This window comes from Dendrobates tinctorius, unplaced genomic scaffold (assembly GCF_039654945.1).
Source record: "Dendrobates tinctorius isolate UK_male_01 unplaced genomic scaffold, ASM3965494v1 ptg000256l, whole genome shotgun sequence".
NCBI classification, from domain to species: domain Eukaryota; kingdom Metazoa; phylum Chordata; class Amphibia; order Anura; family Dendrobatidae; genus Dendrobates; species Dendrobates tinctorius.
In genome coordinates, this window is record NW_027361923.1 from 4,661,352 (window position 1) to 4,685,424 (window position 24,073).

Here is a 24,073-nt window from a genome sequence, read left to right on the forward strand (position 1 = left end):
ATTTACTGTGATATATAAAGCTATCGTATAACGAGTGGTCAAATAAAGGTTTTAAAGGGTATTCTGGTTAGAAGGAATAAAGCTTTATTACCATATTACAGGTTTATCCAACTTCCTAATTTCTCTCTGTTCTCTAAATTTACAATTTTTGTCATAGAGGAGAAACTTTAAAGGCGTTGTCCAGACTTGTGAATCTTCATAGTGCGCACAGTGCATGATGTCTGGATTCTCTGGTACCGGGAGTAGATGAGTGTTCAAATAAAGGTTTTAAAAGGGTATTCTGGTTAGAGGAAATAAAGCTTAATTTTCATATTACAGGTTTGTCCAACTTTCTAATTTCTCTCTGTTCTCTAAATTTAAATTTTTTGTCATAGAGCGGAAACTTTAAAGGCGTTGTCCAGACTTGTGAATCTTCATAGCGCGCACAGTGCATGCTGTTTGGATTCTCTAGATCCCGGGAGCAGACGCTCACTTGACCACAAGTATACAAGTGAATTGAGCGAGGCCAAACATGTCTAGTTGGAGCGGAGATGTAATACACAACTCATGGGCAGAATTTTCTAACAATGGCTTTCTTTCTCCTCCTGTTGGAACCTCGTTTGGACCCTGTACGTCACTCGCTGTGACTTGATCAAAGGCTTTAGTTCTTTTTTATCACAAAGTAGTCTAAAGCATATACTGTTCTGCATAAAGATTCTGATTAGATCACCAGAAGTTTAATGGTCATCCTGTAGAGATCTCCTGACCTCACCTGGACTGGTTTATTGACCAGTTGCCTCAGTCTTCTTTATGCTATACATAAAGAAATACAACCTCGCTGATATCACAAGGTCTAGCCCAGTACATTTCTTGTTCATACACTTAGAATCTTATGATTTGAAGGAAGTACACTAGATGAACATTTCAAGTCTTTCGCCTATAGGACCCCGGGTTAGTTAGTTTGATGTGATGACTTGGGTTACCAGTAAATTAGAATTCTTTAGTAACCTTGTATAACTTACTGGCGCTACCTTCTCTTTTACGTATACTCAACCACGTAAAATATTACTACTTGCACTGTATATCCATATCCTGTTGTCCCAAGGCTCCATCCCGTAGGTCTTGTAAAGAAATGCATTTCTGAACACCAAACAAATCAGACGAGTAGTTATTAAAATATTTTGTAGGACATGAACACACCCATATAGAAAAGAGCTCCATTCTTCTTGTTTTTCTTTACCAGTTCATCATATAAAGTAGGCGAGACGGAAGACTCACACACCTTTCATTAAGTTTTTTTTTTTACTAAATCTGCCCACGTGTATATATCAAGTATTAAAATAAAGCTGGTGATCTGCACTGCTGGTGCAAAGACCTGGAAGCCATAAGCCATGTGGTCTGGATGTCCAAACCATATGTCTTATGGCTTAGAGGTCTTTGTACTAGCAACACAGATCACCAGCTTCTTTTCAATACTTGACAACTACGTTGGGCTCATCTAACCTGTTGGTGTTGTAATAGTGTCATTACCAGCAGTGCACAGGAACAGGAACCCACCACACCCAACTCGAGTTTTGCTTGTGGCTTGCTTCGTCACCCCTGGACGAAGCTTTCCACAAGCGAAACGCGCGTCGGGTGTGGTGGGTTCCTGGTCCTGTGCACTGCTGGTATTGACATTCTCTACTACTACTGTTTGCTTAGGTGTGCTTGCATATTCTGGCTAAATTATGTCTTTAATCCTTTCTGGGTATTATATGTGGATATCTAACGTGATCAATAGTGTCCACTGTGATGCTCCTATGTATACATTTTTTTTTTATATATATATATTTATATCATTGTGTTGTAGCTCATATTGGTTATCATACAGATCCACAATGGAATTTTGGAATCCTGTGACATTCCTTTGTTTACTATGACCCTATCTGAATGTGTATTATATGCTAGTTCTGTTGCACTGCGATGTAAACCTTTAACAATTATTATTGATATATTATAGATCTTAGCAGTGTACTATACGCTAATTACTGCCAGGTTGACCCACCCTTGTCTTTTTCTGTGCTTGTGTTCCCCATTTTTCATATGTATATAATTGTTTATTTTTTACTGTTTTAATGCATTTCAATAAAGTATCTGCTTTTAGCTTTTGCATTAAAAAAACCCTTTGTTTAGTGTTTTCTCCATTTATGCTTTTTTGGCCAAACCACTCAAGATTGAGGATATTGGTGTCACCATATGTGTATGTAGTCTCGGTGTGCTAATATACTTACCTACAACTATCTTCTCTGCGATCCAGCGCCATTCCAGTCCTCTTTTGATTGACATCACCGCTCTTCAGACTCTCCAGTTCACGCTGCGTTCTGTGTGATCTAGAAGTGGCTTTAACCATGGAAGTTGATGAAGTGTCAGAAAGAGGATCCATAGACTCACTGCACCTGGTAAAAAAGAGGTACAAATCACACATAGAACGTAGAGTGATCCCAAAAGTCTAAAGTGCGGTGAGGAGCGGAACGGCGCTGGACACTGGAGAAGATGACGGTAGGTGAGTATATTAATACACTCACACTACGCAGAAATATGTACAGATTTACCGGAAAAAAAAAACGCAATGGGAGAGCTTGATTCATGTTTACTGGAGTAAAAAGTGAACTGGCACTCTACCCCCCCCCCCCCCACACACACACACTCTTTACTAGATTTGGCATATTTTGGCACCTCAGATTTTAGAGAAAGGTTGGCCACTTGGAATTATCGTTTGTCCTCTGCTAGATATAACAGAGTGCCATTAATGAGAGCTCTTGCCGTGGCGGACTCGGCTCATACAGCCAAAGTAATACAAAGCAACAACCCATGGAAATAAACTCAAGGATGAATTGTAGGCAATGATTGAATAGGCGGATGCTTCAATGGATACTCATCCAGAGTTCTGTATGAAAGTACTCGAAGGTACTTAGAAGTTTTAGAGAGTCACTTTCTATTATGTACGTGGAAAATATTCCTTTTCTTTTTCATTTTTTTTTCTTTCTTTGCTGCGTGGTTTGTTTCTTCCTTTCAATGCAGCAGTCATTCATTGGCACAGCTGACTGCCACATCTGATGTGAACAAAGCCAATGTTTATTGCTCCCAAAATGCTGAGCTAACGGGCAAATGGACAATGATCCTGGGGGTGTCAGAACGGCATTTCATGTAGCGTCCAAAAAGGGGTAAAGCTAAATAAACTTAAAAAATAATACATTAATTGGACAAAAGAAAGGCTTCCTTGAGATAATACAGTACCACACTTTCGGGGTGATGCCAATTAGGACTCATGATTGCATTGAACTAAGGTTTTATGGTTGGTTAGACGTTACAGATCTTCTATACAGTATGTTACTGTAGGTAAAAAAATAGTCACAAAATGGTCATCATTTGAAAAGATTGTCCCATCAAGATAATTTTTGTCCATCAGGGCTAAGTCGACCATAAATTTTGTCCATCAGGGCTAAGTCGACCACATTAATGGGGGGGGGGTACCCTAATTGGCACATCCTTTAGTTAGCCAGAGAATGAGGTGCAGTGAGAGAGCATATCCATGGGATCAAAAAAATAGAATTTTTGGCATGAGGATTCACATCCATCACGTTCGTTACGTAGCAAGTGAACACTCAGTTCAAGTTGGAAACAAGAAAAAAGGGCGAGTGCTTGGATGAGAGCTTCTCCAAACAACAAGTCTTGTTGGGTGTTCCCGTTCTGCAATATTTAGTAACTAATAAAAAGCAGTGTAAATTAAAGCTTGTTGGCCCCATTGCAAAATCTCCAACAGGTCCCACAGGGCTCTCTTACATGAACCTGAGGGACCTTTGTGGGCCCCTTTAAGTCCCAGTGCCCAGATGTGAGTGCAACCCTTGCCTTGCATCCAACATAGTTAAAGGACATTGGGGAACAGGGTCATGGGTACCCCAGACTCATTGATGTGTGTGGTGAGCAAAGGCTAGTCCATCTGGTCCACTTCCACAGAAAAGCTACTTTAGCACAAAATGCTGAAAAAAGTTTCTTCTGCCTAAGATAGTCAGAATACACAAAGTATTGTGTTGTGTAGAGGACCATATAGTCAAAGGCCGGTCAGACTGCCCATGCCTATTTCTACCCCCTATCTACTTCTGAAATCTCTAACAGTGAACTTTGGCTGCATTAGACCTCGACCATTGAGCAATGGAAAAACATGCAGACTGGTGTAGTCCAGGTGACCTTGGTTGAGGCTTTCAATGATTCTCAGGACGGAAATGCAACTCCTGCTCCTTGGGGCATACCAAATCATTACAGTGCCTCCACTGGCTTGTTTTCGTCACATTGTCCCTCCTGTGACATATTTTCAGCAAGGAAATAAAGAAATACACAATAAGTCATCCACATTACATAAAAGAAAACACGATTCATCATTCCTGGTCATCTTTTTCCATTACAAATAGAAGATTTTCCATCCGACTCTTGATTAAAATATGTCAATAACTTTTATTCCATATCGTAAAATTTGCCCTCACAATAAACCCAAGTATGATGTAGCTTCCTACGTGTCTCAGACTAAACAAAACATGCAGATCAGAAGCCGCGGAGACACCATCACATGTTTCTCAACGCAAGCAATGACTAGCCAGGTCTTTCACCGGGAAGGAACAACCACGGGAAGGGCAGTCTCCAATGAAGGAAACCACCTATGCCAAAACATGGTATCCATCCACAGACAGCTGTTTCGGGGTATTTGCCCCTCATCAGTGTGGAGTAGGAAACTGGCTAGTAGGAGCAATGCCTAGTGGAAGACTATGAAAAATGAGGATGATTGACCTCATGGAGATCAACATCATGCATTGCGGAGACACCATCACGTGTTTCTCAACGCAGTGATTCTAGAGCATTGCCCCCATCCCTTATGGGAAATATGTAAAACATGCAAATCAGAAGCCGCGGAGACACCATCACATGTTTCTCAATGCAAGCAATGACTAGCCAGGTCTTTCACCGGGAAGGAACAACCACGGGAAGGGCAGTCTCCAATGAAGGAAACCACCTATGCCAAAACATGGTATCCATCCACAGACAGCTGTTTCGGGGTATTTGCCCCTCATCAGTGTGGAGTAGGAAACTGGCTAGTAGGAGCAATGCCTAGTGGAAGACTATGAAAAATGAGGATGATTGACCTCATGGAGATCAACATCATGCACTGCGGAGACACCATCACGTGTTTCTCAAGACCTGGCTAGTCATTGCTTGCGTTGAGAAACATGTGATGGTGTCTCCGCGGCTTCTGATTTGCATGTTTTACATATTTCCCATAAGGGATGGGGGCAATGCTCTAGAATCACTGCGTTGAGAAACACGTGATGGTGTCTCCGCAGTGCATGATGTTGATCTCCATGAAGTCAATCATCCTCATTTTTCATAGTCTTCCACTAGGCATTGCTCCTACTAGCCAGTTTCCTACTCCACACTGATGAGGGGCAAATACCCCGAAACAGCTGTCTGTGGATGGATACCATGTTTTGGCATAGGTGGTTTCCTTCATTGGAGACTGCCCTTCCCGTGGTTGTTCCTTCCCGGTGAAAGACCTGGCTAGTCATTGCTTGCGTTGAGAAACATGTGATGGTGTCTCCGCGGCTTCTGATTTGCATGTTTTACATATTTCCCATAAGGGATGGGGGCAATGCTCTAGAATCACTGCATTGAGAAACATGTGATGGTGTCTCCGCAGTGCATGATGTTGATCTCCATGAGGTCAATCATCCTCATTTTTCAGACTAAACAAAAGTCCGTCATTATGGATAAACAATTTTTATCCATGATTAAGGATTTAGTTTAGTCTGAAATGCGTAGGAAATTATATCATACTTGGGTTTATTGTGAGGGCAAATTTTTACAATATGGAATAAAAGTTTTTGAATTATTTTAATTACGAATCCACGCCCACTGGCCGGGAGTATATATAACACATACATACTCTCCGGTCACAGGTCAGAGACCAGCGAATCCCCGTAGCGCACAGTGCACGTGCTAAAGGGATTTATAAGTCTGTAGTCACACAGAGTAACAGCAGACTTGTCGATTTAATAATAATGATAATAATTTCTATTGTGACAACATATTCCGCAGCACTATACATTTTAGAAAGGACTTGTACAGGCAAGTCAATTTGGACAATCCCTTTAACGGTTTTAAAGCGAATCTGTCACTAGGTTTGACCGATATGAGATATGACGACCATCTTTCAGCCCTGATATAAAGCATTCTAATATGCTGTATATATGCTCCCAACCCGACCTGCAAAACAAGAAAAAGACCTTTTATTACACTCACCTTCAGGGCTGTCCGGTCCGAGAGGTGTCGCTGGTCTTGGTCCGGCGCCTCCCATCTTCTTGCAATGTCATCCTCCTTCTTGCTCATGTGCTTGATGCTTCCCTGCATCATCCACACAGTGTCCTTGGCATCGTGCCATTCCTCGGAACAGACAGCCCCACCGGTGAGTATAATAAAAGGTCTTTTTTTGTCTTGCAGGTCGGCTTGGGGGCAGATATACAGCATATTAGAATGCTTTATATCAGAGTTGAAAGATGGTCATCATATCTCATATTGGTCAAACCTAGTGACAGGTTCCCTTTAATAGATTTGCACCAAACATCTTAGTGGGAGATACAGCCAGAAACCTTCAGAGATCTTCTCCCTTGAGAGTTTAGAGCTTGGCAGCTTAAAATGAACCAATGCAATATGGTGCAGGTGTTGATAAGATAGATTAAATGGATATGGGATAGATATCTTTCTTGCCTTGGTGATCCCCTTATGTTGCCTTAGGTCTCTACTGCTTATTATCAGAGACTATACCAATTATAATTAGAAGCCCTTCTTGGCTTTTGCTTTAATAATCTATATTGCCATTGCAGTAAAGTAGACGCATGTTGAGTATGTCTTTCATACTGTCAAGCCTCCCCTGTCACCCCCCGAGCCCCGGCATACTTACGCATCCTGGCGCTCTGCCAGAGCTGGAGCTCAGCGGCGAACGCGCACATCACCCTGCCTGACCTCGGCCGCTCCTTCCTGTCCTCTCTATGCCCCGGTAGGTCCCTGACCCAGAAGTCCCGTAGCACGCTCTGCATATCAGGCAGCCTCTCCCTCCCGGCTGTGCCTGATAATTATTTGTGCCTCACTCTTGATACAGGCCTCACGCTTTCCTGCAGTTCCTTGTTCCCTGGCAACCTGTCCCGCCATGCACTGTTGCTGCTTTCCCTCAGTCCTCACCCAGGTCCCTCTCTTTGTTCTCTCCTAGTGCTTGCCTGCCGTGCCCCAGTCCTGCCCGTGTCTGTATCTCAGCCGTGCCTGCCTGCCAGTGTCTCAGTCCTGCCCGTGTCCCTGTGTCTCAACTGTGCCTGCCTGCCAGTGTCTCAGTCCTGCCCGTGTCCTGGTGTCTCAGCCGTGCCCACCTTCCTGTGTCTCAGCCATGCCAGTCTCTCTGCCAGTGCATCTCGACTCCTGCTTGTGACTCCTATTGTCCATTGGGTACCAGCTGCCGCGGCGATAATCTCCCCTGGGCCTGCCCCTAATGCTCCCAGTATAGGGGGTGGTTCACCAGGTCAGCTCGCCCGAGGGTGGTTCGTTGTCGCGGTCCAGGTGGTCCACTCTAGGAGTTCCACAAGTTCTCACAGCATAATCAGGCCATGGACCCCGCTGGTACCTCGGCCTCTGCCCAAAAGGAACTGGTGTTCCTACGGGAAAATTAGATGAGGATCTTGTCCTTCCTGAAAACCATGGAGTTCCGTTTGTCGGCCTTACAGCCTTCTGATCCGGCGAACGCCTCCAAGCTGGCCAGCCTCCAACATGAGCTCGCCCAGCAATGCGACACCCAGGCCCACATCCTTAATTATATGGCATCGGTAGATAACCGACCCCTTTCTCTACAGTCTGTCGCCTCTGCCTCGGGCCCGCACCCGCCGCCCCGTCTAGCTAAACCGCTGCGGTATAGCGGAGACCCCAAGTTGTGTCAGGGGTTTCTAAATCAATGCCAGTTACATTTTGAACTGCTGCCATAACAATACCCCACCGACCGAGCTAAGGTGGCCTTTGTGGTGTCGCATTTGGAGGGGGAGGCTTTGGCCCGGGTGAACCCCCTCTGGGAGCGTGACGATCCTCTAGTCTCCCAAATCTCCACCTTTTTGGACACCTTTCATAAGGTGTTTGACGAGCCCGGTTGCCTGAACTCTACCACCGAGTCCCTCTTTAACCTCCAACAGGGCACTTTCTCTGTTGGCCAATACGCCATCCGATTCCGTACTTTGTCCTCCGAGCTGGGTTGGAACAATGAGGCCTTGGTGGGAGCTTTTTGGCAAGGTTTGTCTTCTCGAATTAAGGACGAGCTGGTGGGCCAAGACACACCAACTTCTTTGGAGGATTTAATCTCCCTGACGACTCGCATTGATCTGCGCTTCCAGGAACGCTCCCACGAGGCTGCCAGGGAAAGAAGACTTCCCCATCTATCTTCGGCTACACGCAGCCCTCCCCGCTCGTGACTCATGTCAGACTCTGCAGCCTCTGCACCAGAGCCTATGCAGGTGGACTGACTCAAGCCGGCATAACAGCGCTGCAAAGAGAGACTCACACAAGGACTCTGCTTTTACTGTGGCAGTGTCTCCCATCTTCTGCATTCTTGTCCCGAAAGGCCGGGAAACGCCTCCGCCTAGGACAGGTAAGAGAGGCCTCCCTAGGTGTCTGTGATACCTCTCTACCCTTGACCCTCTCTGTTTTATTGAATCAGGGTTATAGTTGTTTTTCTGAGGTGGTCTACATAGATTTAGGTGCGGCAGGAAACTTCATTCAGCTTGAGGCGGTCAGAAAATTTTGGATCCCTGTCAGGTCCCTAGAGACTCCTCGGCGGGTAGCTTCGGTTGATGGCAAGCCTTTGCGGGAGACTGTTACTCTGGTCACCGAGGAGGTGGAGCTACAGATCGGAGCCTGGAATCGGGAGAAGATAGCCTGCTACGTTCTGCCCTCATCTCATACGTTTCTCCTGGGACTTCCTTGGTTAAGAACTCATGAGCCCATCCTTAATTGGCGAACTGGTGATATGCTGTATTGGGGACAGTCTTGCCAGACAAGGTGCTTGCTTCTCGTTCAGTCAGTAAATTCCTCTCGGCACACCTTGGTGCCTGCAGTCTTGCCTTCGGCGGACGTCTTCAACGGACGTCTTCAACAAGACTTCTCTGTTTCCTTTTTGGAAGCTTTAATTATTTTTTTAGATAAAGAATTTTTCTCCTTATAGTTTATTAGAGCTTCAACGGTGCCATTTAGTAGTTTAAATGCTTTCTTTTTACTGTTAATTGCCCCTCTTACAAAAAAGTAAGCCGTGCTCAACTGGCTGCGTCCCCATGGTGCAATTCAGCGATTCCTTTGTTTCGCAAATTATTACCAGCAGTTCATCCCACACTTTTCCTCCTTGACCGGCCCTATTTCCTCTCTGATACGTTAGAAGTCCAATCCTCACGTCTGGTCGTCGGAGGCCGAAAATGCTTTCCTGTCCTTGAAACAAGCCTTTGCTACGGCTCCCGTACTTCATCATCCAGAGGCGAACAAACCCTTCATTCTTGAGGTTGATGCTTCAGCCACCGGGGCCGGTGCGGTACTTTCTCAGAGGTCTTCCTCCGGATGGCTAGTCACCTGCGGCTTATTCTCCAAGACATTCTCCACCTCGGAACAAAACTATTCCATTGGTGACAGGGAGCTGTTGGCCATCAAGTTGGCGTTGGAGGAGTGGCGATACTTATTGGAGGGAGCCGTACATCCTTTTAAGATCTACACGGCCCATAAGAACCTGGCGTACATCCGGTCGGCACAAAGACTTAACCCCCGGCAAGCCAGGTGGTCTCTGTTCTTTACCTGTTTCGATTTTGAGCTCTACTTCCACCCCGACAATAAGAACCTCAATTCTGATACATTATCCAGGTCCTTTCTGTCTGTCGATACTGAGGAGGAACCCATGCACATCATGGATCTTTCCAGGGTCATCACGGTAGCTCCTGTCAGCCTAACTTCTTTACCTCCGGGTAAAACTTTCATTCCAGTGAGCAATAGGAAGCGAGTCTTACACTGGGGACGTGCCTCCAAACTTGCAGGTCATGTCGGCCTCAAAAAAACCCTCATTCTCGTGTCCCGCTACTACTGGTGGCCAACCCTTCACCAAGATGTCCTAAGCTTTATAGCCTCCTGCCCGTCTTGCGCCAAGAACAAGGTTCCTAGGCAGCTACCCTCTGTACTCCTACACACGCTTCCAGTCCCTTCGGCTCCATGGCAGCACATTGCAATGGACTTTATTACTGATCTACCTCAGTCTTTGGGCTGCACAGTCATCCTCGTGGTAGTAGATCGATTCTCCAAGATGGCCCATTTCATCCCTCTGCCTGGTTTGCCCTCTGCACCCGAGTTGGGGAAATTTTCATCAGCCATATTTTTTGTATTCATGGCCTTCCTCAACATATAGTTTCGGACAGGTGGAGTCCAGTTCACCTCTCGGTTCTGGAGAGCCCTCTGCAAGCTAATGAATGTCACGCTAGACTTCTCTGTCTACCATCCACAGACCAATGGTCAGGTGGAGCGTACGAATCAGATCCTGGTGACTTATCTCCGCCATTTCTCCAACGCTCATCAGAATCAGAACGACTGGTCCGGCTTGCTTCCTTGGGCAGAATTTGCTTACAACAATCACACCAGCGAATCTTCTTCCAAGTCGCCTTTCATTATTGTCTACGGGCAACATCCTGGCGTGCCTCTGCCGGTCCCTCCTGTCTCGGGTGTGCCGGCAGCTGATCTTCTGTCCAAGGAGTTCTCCAGGGTCTGGCAGGAGACCAAGACCGCACTTGAATGAGCGCATGACAGAATGAAAAAACATTCGGACAAAAGGCGCCTAGATCCTCCATTATATCATCCTGGTGATAAGGTGTGGTTGTCTTCCAAGTTCGTTCGCCTTAAGATCCCCTCGCATAAGCTGGGTCCCCGGTACATCAGACCTTTCGACGTGTTGGCTCGCATTAGTGATGTCTCCTAGAAGTTGTGGCTACCTGCCTCGCTTCGCATCCCCAATTCTTTCCACGTTTCTGTCCCAAAGCCAGTTGTCCTCAACCAGTTTCATACCTCTACTGGTCAATTGCCTCAGCCTGTTTCCGCTAAAGATGTGTTTGAAGTTAAAGACATCCTTGCTAAAAGGGAAAACCTTTTTTTAATTGATTGGAAAGGCTTTGGTCCTGAGGAGAGATCTTGGGAACCTTGGGAGAACATCCAGGCTCCTCGAATCTTGGCAAGATTTCTTTCCAGCCTTAGGAGGAGGGGGTGTAAAGAGGGGGGTACTGTTATGCCTCTCCTGTTGCCCCCCGAGCCCCTGCATACTTACGCGTCCCAACGCACTCCCGGAGCTGGTGCACGTCACCCGGCTCCTGGCTCCTGTCGGGTGCACGTGCGTGTCTCTCGCGCTAAGCTTAGCGGTGCACGTGCACATCACCCTGCCTGACCACAGCCACTCCTTTCCATCCTCTCTAAGCCCTGGGAGGTCCCTGAGCCAGAAGTCCCACGCTGCGCTCTGCTTATCAGGCAGCCTCTCCCTCCTGGCTGTGCCTGATTATCATTTGTGCCTCACTCTTGATTCGGGCCTCACGCATCACTTCAGTTCCTTATTCCGTGGCTACCTGCCCCATTGTGCGCTGTTGCTGCTTTTCTCTCAGTCCTCACCCAGTTCCCTCTCTCTGCTCTCTCCTAGTGCTCGCCTGCCAGTGTCTCTGTGTCTCAGCCGTGCCTGCATGCCAGTGTCTCAGTCCTGCCCGTGTCCCTGTGTCTCAACGGCGCCTGCCTGCCAGTGTCTCATTCCTGCCCATGTCCCTGTGTCTCAGCCATGCCAGCCTCTCTGCCAGTCCATCCTGACTCCTGCTTGTGTCTCCTATTGTCCATCCCTGGGTGCCAGCTGCCACGGCGATAGTCCCCCCTGGGCCTGCCCCTAATGCTCCCTGTTTAGGGGGTGGTTCACCAGGTCAGCTCGCCTGAGGGTGGTTCGTTGTCGCAGTCCAGCAGGTCCACTCTTTGAGTTCCACAAGTTCTCACACATACTATCTTCTTCTAATACAGAAATCTTATGCATGTACCGTACATCTGCCAGAAACTCAGGTTTACAATGCAGATTTTAATGTTAATATGATTTCAGCACATTCTCCAAAATACACATTACATCATTACTGTATGTCAGTGTCACTTATCACTATTGAATTTCAGATGGGCAAACAAGCATCACCCTTCTGTTTTAGATGGCATTTCCCACCCTAAGCAAGTGGGGGGCTGATATATTTTTGCTTGGCCTTGGAGCCCCTTTCCTTTATGTCCTTTGCTTTTTTCTTTATAACAATCAATTGATCAATATAAAGGGTGGGCCATTTATATGGATACACCTAAATAAAATGGGAATGGTTGGTGACATCAACTTCCTGTCTGTGGCACATTAGTTTATGGGAGGGGGAAACTTTTCAAGATGGGTGGTGACCATGGCAGCCATTTTGGATCCAACTTTATTTTTTTCAATGGGAAAAGGGTCATGTGACACATCAAACTTATTGAGAATTTCACAAGAAAATCAATGGTGTGCTTGGTTTTACGTAACTTTATTCTTTCATGAATTATTTACAAGTTTATGACCACTTATAAAATGTGTTCAAAGTGTTGCCCATTGTGTTGGATTGTCAATGCAACCCTCTTCTCCCACTCTTGACACACTGATAGCAACACCGCAGAAGAAATGCTCAATAAGTTTGATGTGTCACATGACCCTTTTCCCATTTGAAAAAATAAAGTTGGATCCAAAATAGCCGACTTCAAAATGGCCGCCATGGTCACCACCCATTTTGAAAAGTTTCCCTCCTCCCATATACGAATGTGCCACAAACAGGAAGCTGATATCACCAATCATTCCCATTTTATTTAGGTGTATCCATATAAATGGCCCACCCTGTACTTCTTAATATCGTTATCATACTTTCAAGCTTGTTAAAATATTATATTGCATAGTTTGGAAATTTAAATATATGCCAAATATATGCTCTTCTAATAGTACATTCACCCACTTAAAAAATCTGTAGTTGGAAGACCAGTGACACAATACAGATTGATGTAAAATGAGTGGAGGAGTATCTTTTTGTAACACCCTTGAAATATAATATGTAGAGGCAGGCACATGTGTGGATAGCTCTTTTTGGGATTTCCTTTCCATAGCAGGTGTTGCTTCTTAGGGGATTGCTTTCAATCTTGGGGAAAAAAAGTTCATAGGGGTATTCTCAAGTTGTCTCTTGAGCAGCCAACAGCTTTCCCGTCTCTTTCTTTTCCTGGTTTCTAATAGGGCAGGCTCTTGTCATTGAGTGACAGCCCTAGTGAATAGTAGAACTTTAGTATTATTAAAACGATAAAGCTCAGCACAAGTTCTGCTGTAACACATTCAGCATCAGTGGTTAGTTCTGATTGTATGCAATTATCACTGTATGTACACATAGAGATGATAGAGCATTTGAGGTAGCATACAGGTCTGGACAGTGAGAGTAGAGAACATAGATTAGAAGACCTTCTCTGAAAGCTGAGGGCTGGTGATTTATAACTATCTGTTCAAAAGAGGGAGAGTTAACTCCTCTACAGGAATGCATTTGCTGCACACTCTTGCCCAGGGTCTGGAGGCGAAGCTCCATGGAAACCAGCTGTACTCTATAAAAGATAAAAGCTGCCATCACATAGAAAAAGCAAGTCATTTGCCAACTTGCTTACTGTCATGCTGCCTAACTTATTAAAGCAATTTAAGAACTTGAGAATAACTCTTTATTTAAAGCGTAATTGTAAAATGATCTAAAGACCAATGATTTATGGGAAAAAACTGACGTTAGATGAAATTGTAATACTTTTCTTAAATAACTATCAATAATAAAGTAGATTATTTTATAAAGTATTAGAGGGATGCAGGGATTTTGCTCTTTTATTTGAGTGAGGGCAATATCTGGTCAGACTCTTTTCTCTGCGAGGGAGCTGATTCAATCAGGAATCTGAAGGGTAATTGTTTTGCTCAGATCTGGTCAGGATTCAAGGTGAACAAATTCTCATGTTTTAGTAAATACAGTAGAATGATATTCGGCAAGAGCAAATGATGAAGATGGTCCATTAGTTCACTAATATGTCCCAATAGACAGGAAATTAACAAAACGTAAATCAGGCAAAGTTTTTTTACACTTTCCTCCAGGAACCTGTACTTTAATACATACAGAATGTTGTAATTTATTAGCCATTTATTAAGAAGTTTCTGTGTGTTGTGTAGTTCATCCAAATGAAGAGGACATAGCTGTTTCTGAAGGATTAATCTGCAATAGGAAGTAAATTGCAAGAAGAGGACATAACTGTTTCTAACTGCTTCTGGAGGGCTAATCTGCTAGAGACAGAAGCAGTTGCTTGTAGAAGGCAATTTAAGTTTCTCCCTACTTACACACACAGGAAGAGCAGCCATAATTAAGAGAAGACTAACTCTGTTTACCGCTATTACAGTTACGTTTAGTCTTTTACTTCAACTTCTCTATAATACTCTCAAATTCATCTTAAATCACTTTTTACAAAAACTACATTCAGCATGAAACAAATCAACCACAGTAATTTCCCTTTCAGTTAAATGTAGCACTTCTAACAGTAATATACTAACATAGTTAGTAAGGCCGAAAAAAGACATTAGTCCATCCAGTTCAGCCTATAAAATTCTGTCAGAATAAATCCCCAGATCTACGTCCTTCTAAAGAACCTAATAACTGTAAGATACAATATTGTTACGCGCTAGGAAGACATCCAGGCCTCTCTTGAACCCTTCGACTGAGTTTGCCATCACCACCTCCTCAGGCAGGGAATTCCAGATTCTCATTGCCCTAACAGTAAAGAATCCTCTTCTATCTTGGTGGAAAAACCTTTTCTCCTCCAGATGCAGAGAATGCCCCCTTGTGACAGTCGCCTTCCTTGGTATAAACAGATCCTTGGAGAGATATTTGTATTGTCCCCTTATACACTTATACATGGTTATTAGATCGTCCCTCAGTCGTCTTTTTTCTAGACTAAATAATCCTAATTTTGCTAATCCCATAGTTTTTTCTCCCTGCTTGGAAGCAGGAAGTCTCACAAAGCTCTCAAAATAGTGAGACAATGAAAAGCCGTAGCTGACTCCAGTTACCTTCTTCAAAAAATGCTTGTCTACTACATCTATATATGTTTGTACTGTATATACCTTATTGGGATTACATGAAGACACAAGGATTTGCACAAGCCTACATCTACAGGTAATCTGCCTATGACTTTTGCACAGTACTAATATATATATATATATATATATATATATATATATATACACAGGGTGGTCCAAAAGTAGGTGGACAGTATGTGTAATAGGGTTATGAAGGGGGAGATTTATCAAACATGGTGTAAAGTGAAACTGACTCAGTTGCCCTTAGCAACCGATCAGATTCCACTTTTCATTCTTCACAGACTCTTTGGAAAATGAAAGGTGGAATCTGATTGGTTACTAAGGGCAACTGAGTCAGTTTCACAGATCCAGTTTTCACAGATAAATCTCCCCCAAATCTGTTTTCTTTTCAGGTAATTCAGATGACCCATAATGGCAAATAATTTAAATACAGATCAAAGAAAATGGATTTTAAAAGAGTATTGGAAATCTCAAAATGCTGAAACAGTACGAGAAAATTGGGTTGAAACATTTGGTACCCAAGCCCCAAAGAGACAAACCGTTTACCGCATTTGTGACAAATTTGATGCCACTGGCTCAATCCTTAATGCTCCAAAAACAGGTCAACCCAAAACAGCCTGTACAGAAAATAATAAACAACTTGTGCCTGAAACATTTGTTCAGAGTCCAAAAATTGGGTGGAAAGCTTATCGTCCACATCTAATTCATGGTTTATTGTAGGATGATCCAGACAGGCTGCTGCGATTTAGTGAGATTATGCTTAACGAAACTGAAGAAAATCCAAAATATTATATCTACTGGCCAACATGGTACAAAGATATACATCTTTCCTGGAAGAAACTCCAGTAATTTTAGATAACATTATGTGGAGTGATGAAGCTTATTTCACTTTATCTGGCCACATAAACAGACATAATTGTATTTACTGGTATAATGAGAACATGCATTTAACATTAGAGCAACAACTAAATGAGCCTGGGGTCAATGTTTGGGGTGGTATTTCAAGTTTTGGTGTTTTTGGACCATTTTTTTTATGGAACAGTTATAGGAGATAAGTATCTCAAAATTCTAATGAATCAAGTTGTTCCCCAGTTACAGCAACAGCCTAATTCAAATGACCTTTATTTCCAACAAGATGGAGCCCCTCCACATTATTCACGAGTAGTCCGCGAGTATCTTGATGAAACATTTCCTAATAAATGGATTGGCCGAAGAGGCACACTTGATTGGCCGACATGTTCACCAGACTTGACCCCAATGGATTTTTTCTTTTGGGGAGTGCTCAAGGACAAAGTTTATAGTTGAAAACCAAAAAGTGTCAGTGATTTGAAAAATTACATAAGAGATGCATTTCCAGAAATTAATACCCAAAGAGATTTGTGCAAAAATGTTTGTCAATGCGTAAGAGGCAGACTTCAACGCTGTGCAAATTGTTATGGAAAACAGTTTGAGCTCCTGCGCTGATAAAATTTAAGGGCTTCTGTATTATTGTTGAGAATAAATTGTAATTGTCAATGTTATGCTTGTGTTAGTAAATAAAATTTTATGTATACCGTAAATCAAAATAAATGTTATTATTTTCTGTCCACCTACTTTTGGACCACCCTATATATATATATGTATATATATATATATATATATATATATATATATATATATAGTGCCTCCCTGATGGTATCGCATGAAAGATAAGTATCTGCCTATATTTTCAGCACTGAGGGCGCCATTAATCCTGACCAAACTCCATTTACTGAAATGCATCTCCAATCTTGCGAGGATTCTTAACCATGCTTGACCACTGCCTGCAGACACAGGGAAGAGTTTTTGAGATTTACTGAATTTATTAAAAGAGTTGTCTCACTTGGGACATTTATGACGCAGGATATGCTTTAAATGTCTGATTGACGCTGGTATCGTCCTACTACTGGGAGCATGCTTGATCAGCAGTCTTCAGAACTCCTACACAATGTGCTGGAGAGAGCCGAGCAGGAGTGTCCATCACCTCTCAGCTCCCAGTGGTGCATGACAGAACCCTGTTCTCAAGATATACGATAGTCCCAGTGTTGGGACATGCATCCATCGGACCTGTAAGGTACGGTATGCACTGCCGATACAGGTATGCCATAACCATTTAAGGAAATATTGAAGTCAAATTTGAGGTGAGGAACATAGATACCGGCAGTATTTTGCAAATAATTCATCATTGATTAAACCCAACCATATATTCTCCAGGATAATGTAAAAAAGTTCTCTCTCAATCCACTCAGTGAGAGAGTTCTCATGTGTATATCATTTGGCGTAGCATTTATAGTGCTGATATTTGGAGGAATTGACCTGAATAGTCTGCCCTTTCGCAATATTGTATCATCAAAACCTCTGATCCGTGGATATTTTCAGTGAATTATATTCTGGTATAACTGTCAGGTCAGAACACAGTAGGTAGCAGATCCATTTCCCTGTACTGTGCCTTATCTGAAAAGTCATTAATTCCAAAATAGCGTTCTAGTATAGCGGCCAATATGCTTCCCAATAGATGCCGTTTGCAGATAATGCCATTTTAATGGAAGCTGCTTGATTTGTTGTATCCTTCCCTATATAGACAGCATAAATTCTCTATTTGTACTGAGGCTAATGCTATATATTCCTAACTTTTCTCAGTGTGACTTATTTTGACTTTGCGGCGACCTACATGACCACAATTTATGTTCTCCATCAGCTATTTCCTTTGATTTAGGTAGGAGGCCTGAAGTATGACTAGAGAAGTAATAGTGTGCAAAAACTTTATATAGTAAATCTTAAAATAAGCTACATTATATAAAAGTTATTCTGTAAAATAAAATGTGGTCATTTCATAGGGGACAGTAGAAGAGGCACAAAAAAAAAGAACTCTAAAAACAGCTTAATATTTCATATCGACATCTTTGTCATAACACCACATTGTGCTGTTCTTATGTTTTTCTTCCTAGAAAAATATTGTTAAATTGACAACTGGGTGTTACCACTTGGGGGGGTGTCACGTCATAGTTTCACGCTATCCAATCAGTGCTTCTAGTGTCACTATGTAGGAACACACCCCTTTTTGACAAAAGCAATGGCAGCTCCTAAAGATGAGCAACTAAGTTTGTGTTTGTCCTAGTCCGGCGTCCAGTCTGATACTTTGTTGAATCCAGTCTTCACTTGTACCTGGCATCCTTGGCCTGGCAACCTTAGTCTGGCATTCTTGGCCTGGCATCTTTGACCTGGCATGCTTGGCACTTCAACGTTTACTTGTCCCCGTGACATCATGATATCAAGCCGAGCCTTGTGACTAGGCCTCATTCAAAGTCAAGATGTTGTAGGGTCAGGAAAGTCTTGAGAGATTACCAGGATAGATGCCAGACTAGAGCAGCGCAAATTACGGTAAATTGCTCGTGTCTAGTAACACCATTTTATCAGCTTATTCAAACATTTGCAGAAACATTCATATTTCAGAGTTCAAAGAAAAGATGTTACCAAAGTGTTATTTCATGGGGATTACTAGTACATACTAAGATCCACATGGAAAGTGAGTTTCAACATATTCGGGTAGTCTAATGGAACGCCATTCAACTGAACCCATGTAAAAAGTAATCCAGATTAATCCACTGTTATTCCTGACTTTAGATATTGTTGCTAATTTCAAAAGAATAGTATTAGAGATTAACGGATTGATTTGCGGGACTCTAGTCCAGGTCAGTGGTACCTGGTTGCTACACAGGAGGCCTGCGAATCTCATACATTCCGGCATCCATGGCGCGACATTTTGTCGGATAGTCAGCTGTGCCATGTGACTTAGAGATGATGTCGTGGCAGTGCTGGCTAATCAAAAGCCGGAAGTTAATAAATTCACGGAACCTCAGAGTTTACTGTTTACGATTTATGCAATGAACTTAATTTAGTTTTGTTTTGGAAAATCCCTGTCCCCAGGAACAGTTTGTTTAAAAAAACAAAAAACCTCACTTTATCCACCCTTTTTAGGTCCAGCGCTGAGTCTCCGTTGCGTCTACCAATGTATGTTATTTTCTGCAGAAGTGATGTCACATAGACAGCGCTGCAGCCAATAACTGAGCTCAGTGGTTCTGCCTGAGCTGATGGTATGCGCCTCTCAGAGCTGTCTGCTGCAGAGCTGTCTATGTGACCTCAGCGCTGCATACAATAATAAACACCGGCAGCAGCAGCAGCGGAGACAGTGCTTGACTCAGTGAGGATAAGTAAAAGTAAGATTTTTTTGTTTGTTTTATTTTTTTAAGGGAATCTGTCAGCAGATTTATGTAATGTAACCTGAGGACAGCATGAGGTAGTGGATGAGACACAGAACTCAACAACGTGTCACGTGTCAAGCAGTGTACTGTTATTTACTTACACTGAAGGTTTTATCACCTGGTGAATATCACTGCTGTGGCTAAAGGCCCCATCTCACATAGCAAGATCGCTAGCGAGATCGCTCATGCGTCACCGATTTTGTGATGCAACAGCGATCTCGCTACATGTGACACATAGCGGCGACCGCACCCCCCCTCCCGCTGGATATCGCTGATCGTGCTCGAATGTCCTGGGCCATTTTATCATCATCAGCATCCTGCTGGCCAGCATGCATCGCTGTGTTTGACGCCGACGAGCGACCTCGTTGGCGATGCAGAACTCAGGGACGCAGGCTGGAATTGTTCAGAATGGCTGCTGTGTGACAACACACCAGCGATCCTTACCAGGTTGCATCGTTGTCGGGAACTCTGGTGCATCGCTATGTGAAACGGGACCCTAACTAGTGCACAGGCTCTAGTGGGACTCCGCCCACTACTGTGATAAGCACCTCACTGTCAATAGACAATGTACATACAGAGCCTGGTGTGGGTGGGGTTAGATTTCTAAGCTCTGCTGCTTTGCTAAATCTAATAACTGTGATTGTGTCAGAACGGCTGCACCCAGTAAACTAAGTGACACATTGTTGGAGTCAGGGTTTCTTTGCCTGCATAATGCTGCTCTAAGCTGAGGGAGCAAGAACCTGCTAACAGATTCCCTTTAAATTGTAGCTTGGGAGATAGAGATTTTCGGAAACAGAAAATATTAAAACCTTGTATAGTAAACTTCTGCATTGATCCTAGTGGCGACTACAAAGTGGCAGAATATTATTAGCGTTACTTTTCACAATTTCTGTTGAAAAAAAAAGTCATCAGAACAAAATGTTGCACCTGAAAATAAATTGGTGCTAAAAAGTTCACTTTTTAAAGTGACTCAATGTGACAAGTATTTGACCTCAGCCCAATTATCCAACCTGAAAACCCAAAAAGTTTGGTCTCAAAGTAGATGTCAAACTGTTGAGATTCTGTTGTAAAAGTAGTTTTCATGTGGATTTTCTTGTTTTTATAAAAATGTGCTCTACTTTTTATTGACTAGAAAACCCTTTGTATAACACTCACTGTTTTCATCCACTTCAGAAACTGTAACAAAAGACACAATAGTTAAATCAGAACTCTCACAAAAGGACTAGCGCAAAAAAAAAGAAGCATAAAGAAGGTGGAATTATAAGTAAGAGGTGGAAAAAGTCATTTCATAAGAAATGTGAATTTTGCTTTTTTTTTTAGCCTTTTTTATGTTTTGCTGTTAAATTATACAGTGTGTGCTTACTGTTCTCGTATTCTTAAATATCTCTGTTGTATAATTACTATATTTTTACATTATTTTGCTACTTTTGTATATAATGTTATCTTTACATTTCTGTTTGTGATATAACCTATGTTCATTTTTTTTAATTGTTTAAAATGCACTTTCAATTTGCATTTTAAAGGGTATTTCAACCTTTATTTAATCCATTTCCCATAGAAAGTTCTCTAAACTATTATTGTGTATACCGGTGGCTTGCAAAAGTATGTAAAGAAGCCCCTCAGTAAAGGTGGAAACCACTGCTTTGCTAACTTATGCTATCACAACCCACCATGTTGGGGCAAAACATCCCTGTTCTCATTCCTCCCCATTCCATTCCCATCCTTCCTGGGAGGGGGAAAAATGACCATAACCCAAACGCCACACTTTTCCCGCTTTTGGAGGATTAGGGAAGCCCAAGCCATGATCATAAAGACAATAGAAGGAGAAAGAACCAACCTCTTATGAATTTTTTTTGAAAAGTGAAAATACATTTGGACATAAGGGTTATGGATAAAGGTGAGTTAAAGGTCATAATACCCATTATCTATGTCAAATTGTTGAAAATGTTTCACAATTTCTGTAATTTTGTACCGCGTAGATTACATTGTCAAATTACTTTTCAAGTGTCTGAGATGTCAGTGACTCCACCAACGTGTAGGCACCTTGTGCCCTGAAGGTCCTTCAAAGAGCGAGTTACGTATGTTTCTCCTTTAAGTTTTATTCTTTTCATTATAGGAATCGCCTTATGTAATGTACAAGAAAAACCATGAACTGTTGGAAGGAAATGATAAGTTTGAAGGATATTGTGTAGATCTGGCCTATGAAATTGCAAAACATATTGGTATCAAGTATAAAATTGCAATTGTTCCTGATGGAAAATATGGAGCGAGGGATTCAGATACAAAAATATGGAATGGAATGGTGGGAGAACTTGTGTACGGGGTAAGCTAATTGTGTATCTTTTTTATATTGATTTTACTTTAAAGGAGATGTTTATTAGGGAGCTGGAGGTTAGACAGGGTGGGTCCTTCAAGCAGAGGTGATGAAGGATGGGTCTACCATATGGGGTACCCTCTACAAGCTCGAATATGACGATTAAGTAGTTTAAGAATGTTATGGCCCAAAGATTATAATCTTCTGGGTAGTCCTCATTTTTATTTCTATTGACAGTCTAATATATCAATGCATAAACAAGTATACAGATTAGGAAGCACTGACAGCATTTCCTCCTTCAGACAAAGCAGTCATATGATTACGGAGTGTAGGGATAAAGTAGGAGTACCTGGGTCCTGAGAGACCCAGTCAGCTCAGCTATGCAACCTGAAAGTTGATTTATTTCCTGTAACTGAGGCTAACAAACCAGCCCCAGTGACTGGGGAAATCAACTCTTCTATGCAGGCTCGGATTGGCCAACCGGAGAATCGGTGGATTCTTCGGTGGGCCCCTGACTCTGACAGACTCTCTCATCTCAATCTAACCGTGTGCCTGGTAGATCTCTCTCCCTCCCCAGGAGTCTCTGGGTACAATCCTGGGAGAGAGGCTCAGCACAACCACCCCCCACCTGCCCCACACAGCTGAACTCTCCCTGCCCTCTCTACCCTTTCTACCTTCTAGTTGATGCTATCACAATAACTTCCCCCACTGTTGTCCTATGATGGTGACGGGGGTCCCCATCTTCTTCACAGCGCTTGCTGCCAGAGATCCTGCGATCTGATTTCTTGTGTATAATTGTATACACAAATCACATATATACACTATATAAATAAGTACACTTATTATGTCTGCATTTATGTGAATAAGTGAATGTGTATATAGTGGGGAAAAAAGTATTTAGTCAGCCACCAATTTTGCAAGTTCTCCCACTTAAAAAGATGAGAGAGGCCTGTACTTGACATCATAGGTAGACCACAACTATGAGAGTCAAAATGAGAAAACAAATCCAGAAAATCACCTTGTTTGATTTGGCAAGATTTATTTTGTAAATTATGGTGGAAAATAAGTATTTGGTCATTAACAAAAGTTCATCTCAATATTTTGTTATATATTCTTTGTTGGCAATGACAAAGGTCAGATATTTCCTGTAAGTCTTCACAAGGTTGGCACACACTGTTGGTGGTATGTTGGCCCATTCCTCCATGCAGATCTCCTCTAGAGCAGTGATGTTTGGGGCCTGTTGCCAGGCAACACAGACTTTCACATCCCTCCAAAGATTTTTTATGGGGTTGAGATCTGTAGACTCTCTAGGCCACTCGAGGACCTTCGTATGCTTTTTACGAAGCCACTCCTTCACTGCCATGGTGGTGTGCTTGGGATCATTATTATTATGCTGAAAGACCCATCCACATTTCATCTTCAATGCCCTTGCTGATGGAAGGAGGTTTGCACTCAAAATCTCACAATACATGGCCCCATTCATTCATGTACACGGATCAGTAATCCTGGTCTCTTTGCAGAGAAACAGCCCCAAAGCATAATGTTGCCACCCCCATGCCTCACAGTAGGTATGGTGTTCTTTGGATTCAACTCAGCATTGTTGCCTCCAAACACGATGAGTTTTGTTTCTAATAAACATTTCTACTTTGGTTTCATCAGACCATATGACATTCTCCCAATACTCTTCTGGATAATCCAAATGCTCTCTAGCAAACTTCAGATGGGCCCAGACATGTACTGGCTTAAGCTGGGGGACACATCTGGCACTGCAGAATCTGAGTCCCTGGCGGCGTAGTGTGTAACTGATGGTAGTCTTTGTTATGGTGGTCCCAGCTCTATGCAGGTTATTCACTAGGTCCCTTCGTGTGGTTCTGGGATTTTTGCTCACCGTTCTTGTGATCCCCAGATGGAGGGAGATTATCAGTGGTCTTCCATTTACTTATTTGCTCCCACAGTTGATTTCATCACACCAAGCTACTTGCCTATTGCAGATTCAGTCTTTACAGCCTGGTGCAGGGCTACCATTTTGTTTCTGGTGTCCTTCGATGTTTTAGGTTGTGGACAGATGTCTTTTATACTGATAACAAGTTCAAACAGGTGCCATTACAACAAGTAATGAGTGGAGGACAGAGGAGCCTCTAAAAGAAGAAGTTACAGGTCTGTGAGAACCAGAAATCTTGCATGTTTTAGGTGACCAAATACTTATTTTCCACCATAATTTGCAAATAAATGTTGCCAAAT

At 42.9% G+C, this 24,073-nt stretch overlaps 1 protein-coding gene across 6 annotated transcripts in view; it reads left to right on the forward strand.

Annotated features, from left to right (window-relative positions):
* GRIA4 (glutamate ionotropic receptor AMPA type subunit 4) overlaps positions 1-24,073 on the forward strand; it is a 529,928-nt gene that overhangs the window by 438,960 nt on the left and 66,895 nt on the right. For all 6 annotated transcript variants that reach the window (XR_012226501.1, XM_073558369.1, XM_073558370.1 and 3 more), the window contains exon 10: positions 21,635-21,841. Coding sequence is in view for 5 of the 6 variants with exons in the window: in XM_073558369.1 (XP_073414470.1) it covers positions 21,635-21,841 (207 nt within the window). In the remaining variant the exon portion in view is untranslated. The remainder of the gene's footprint in view (positions 1-21,634; positions 21,842-24,073) is intronic.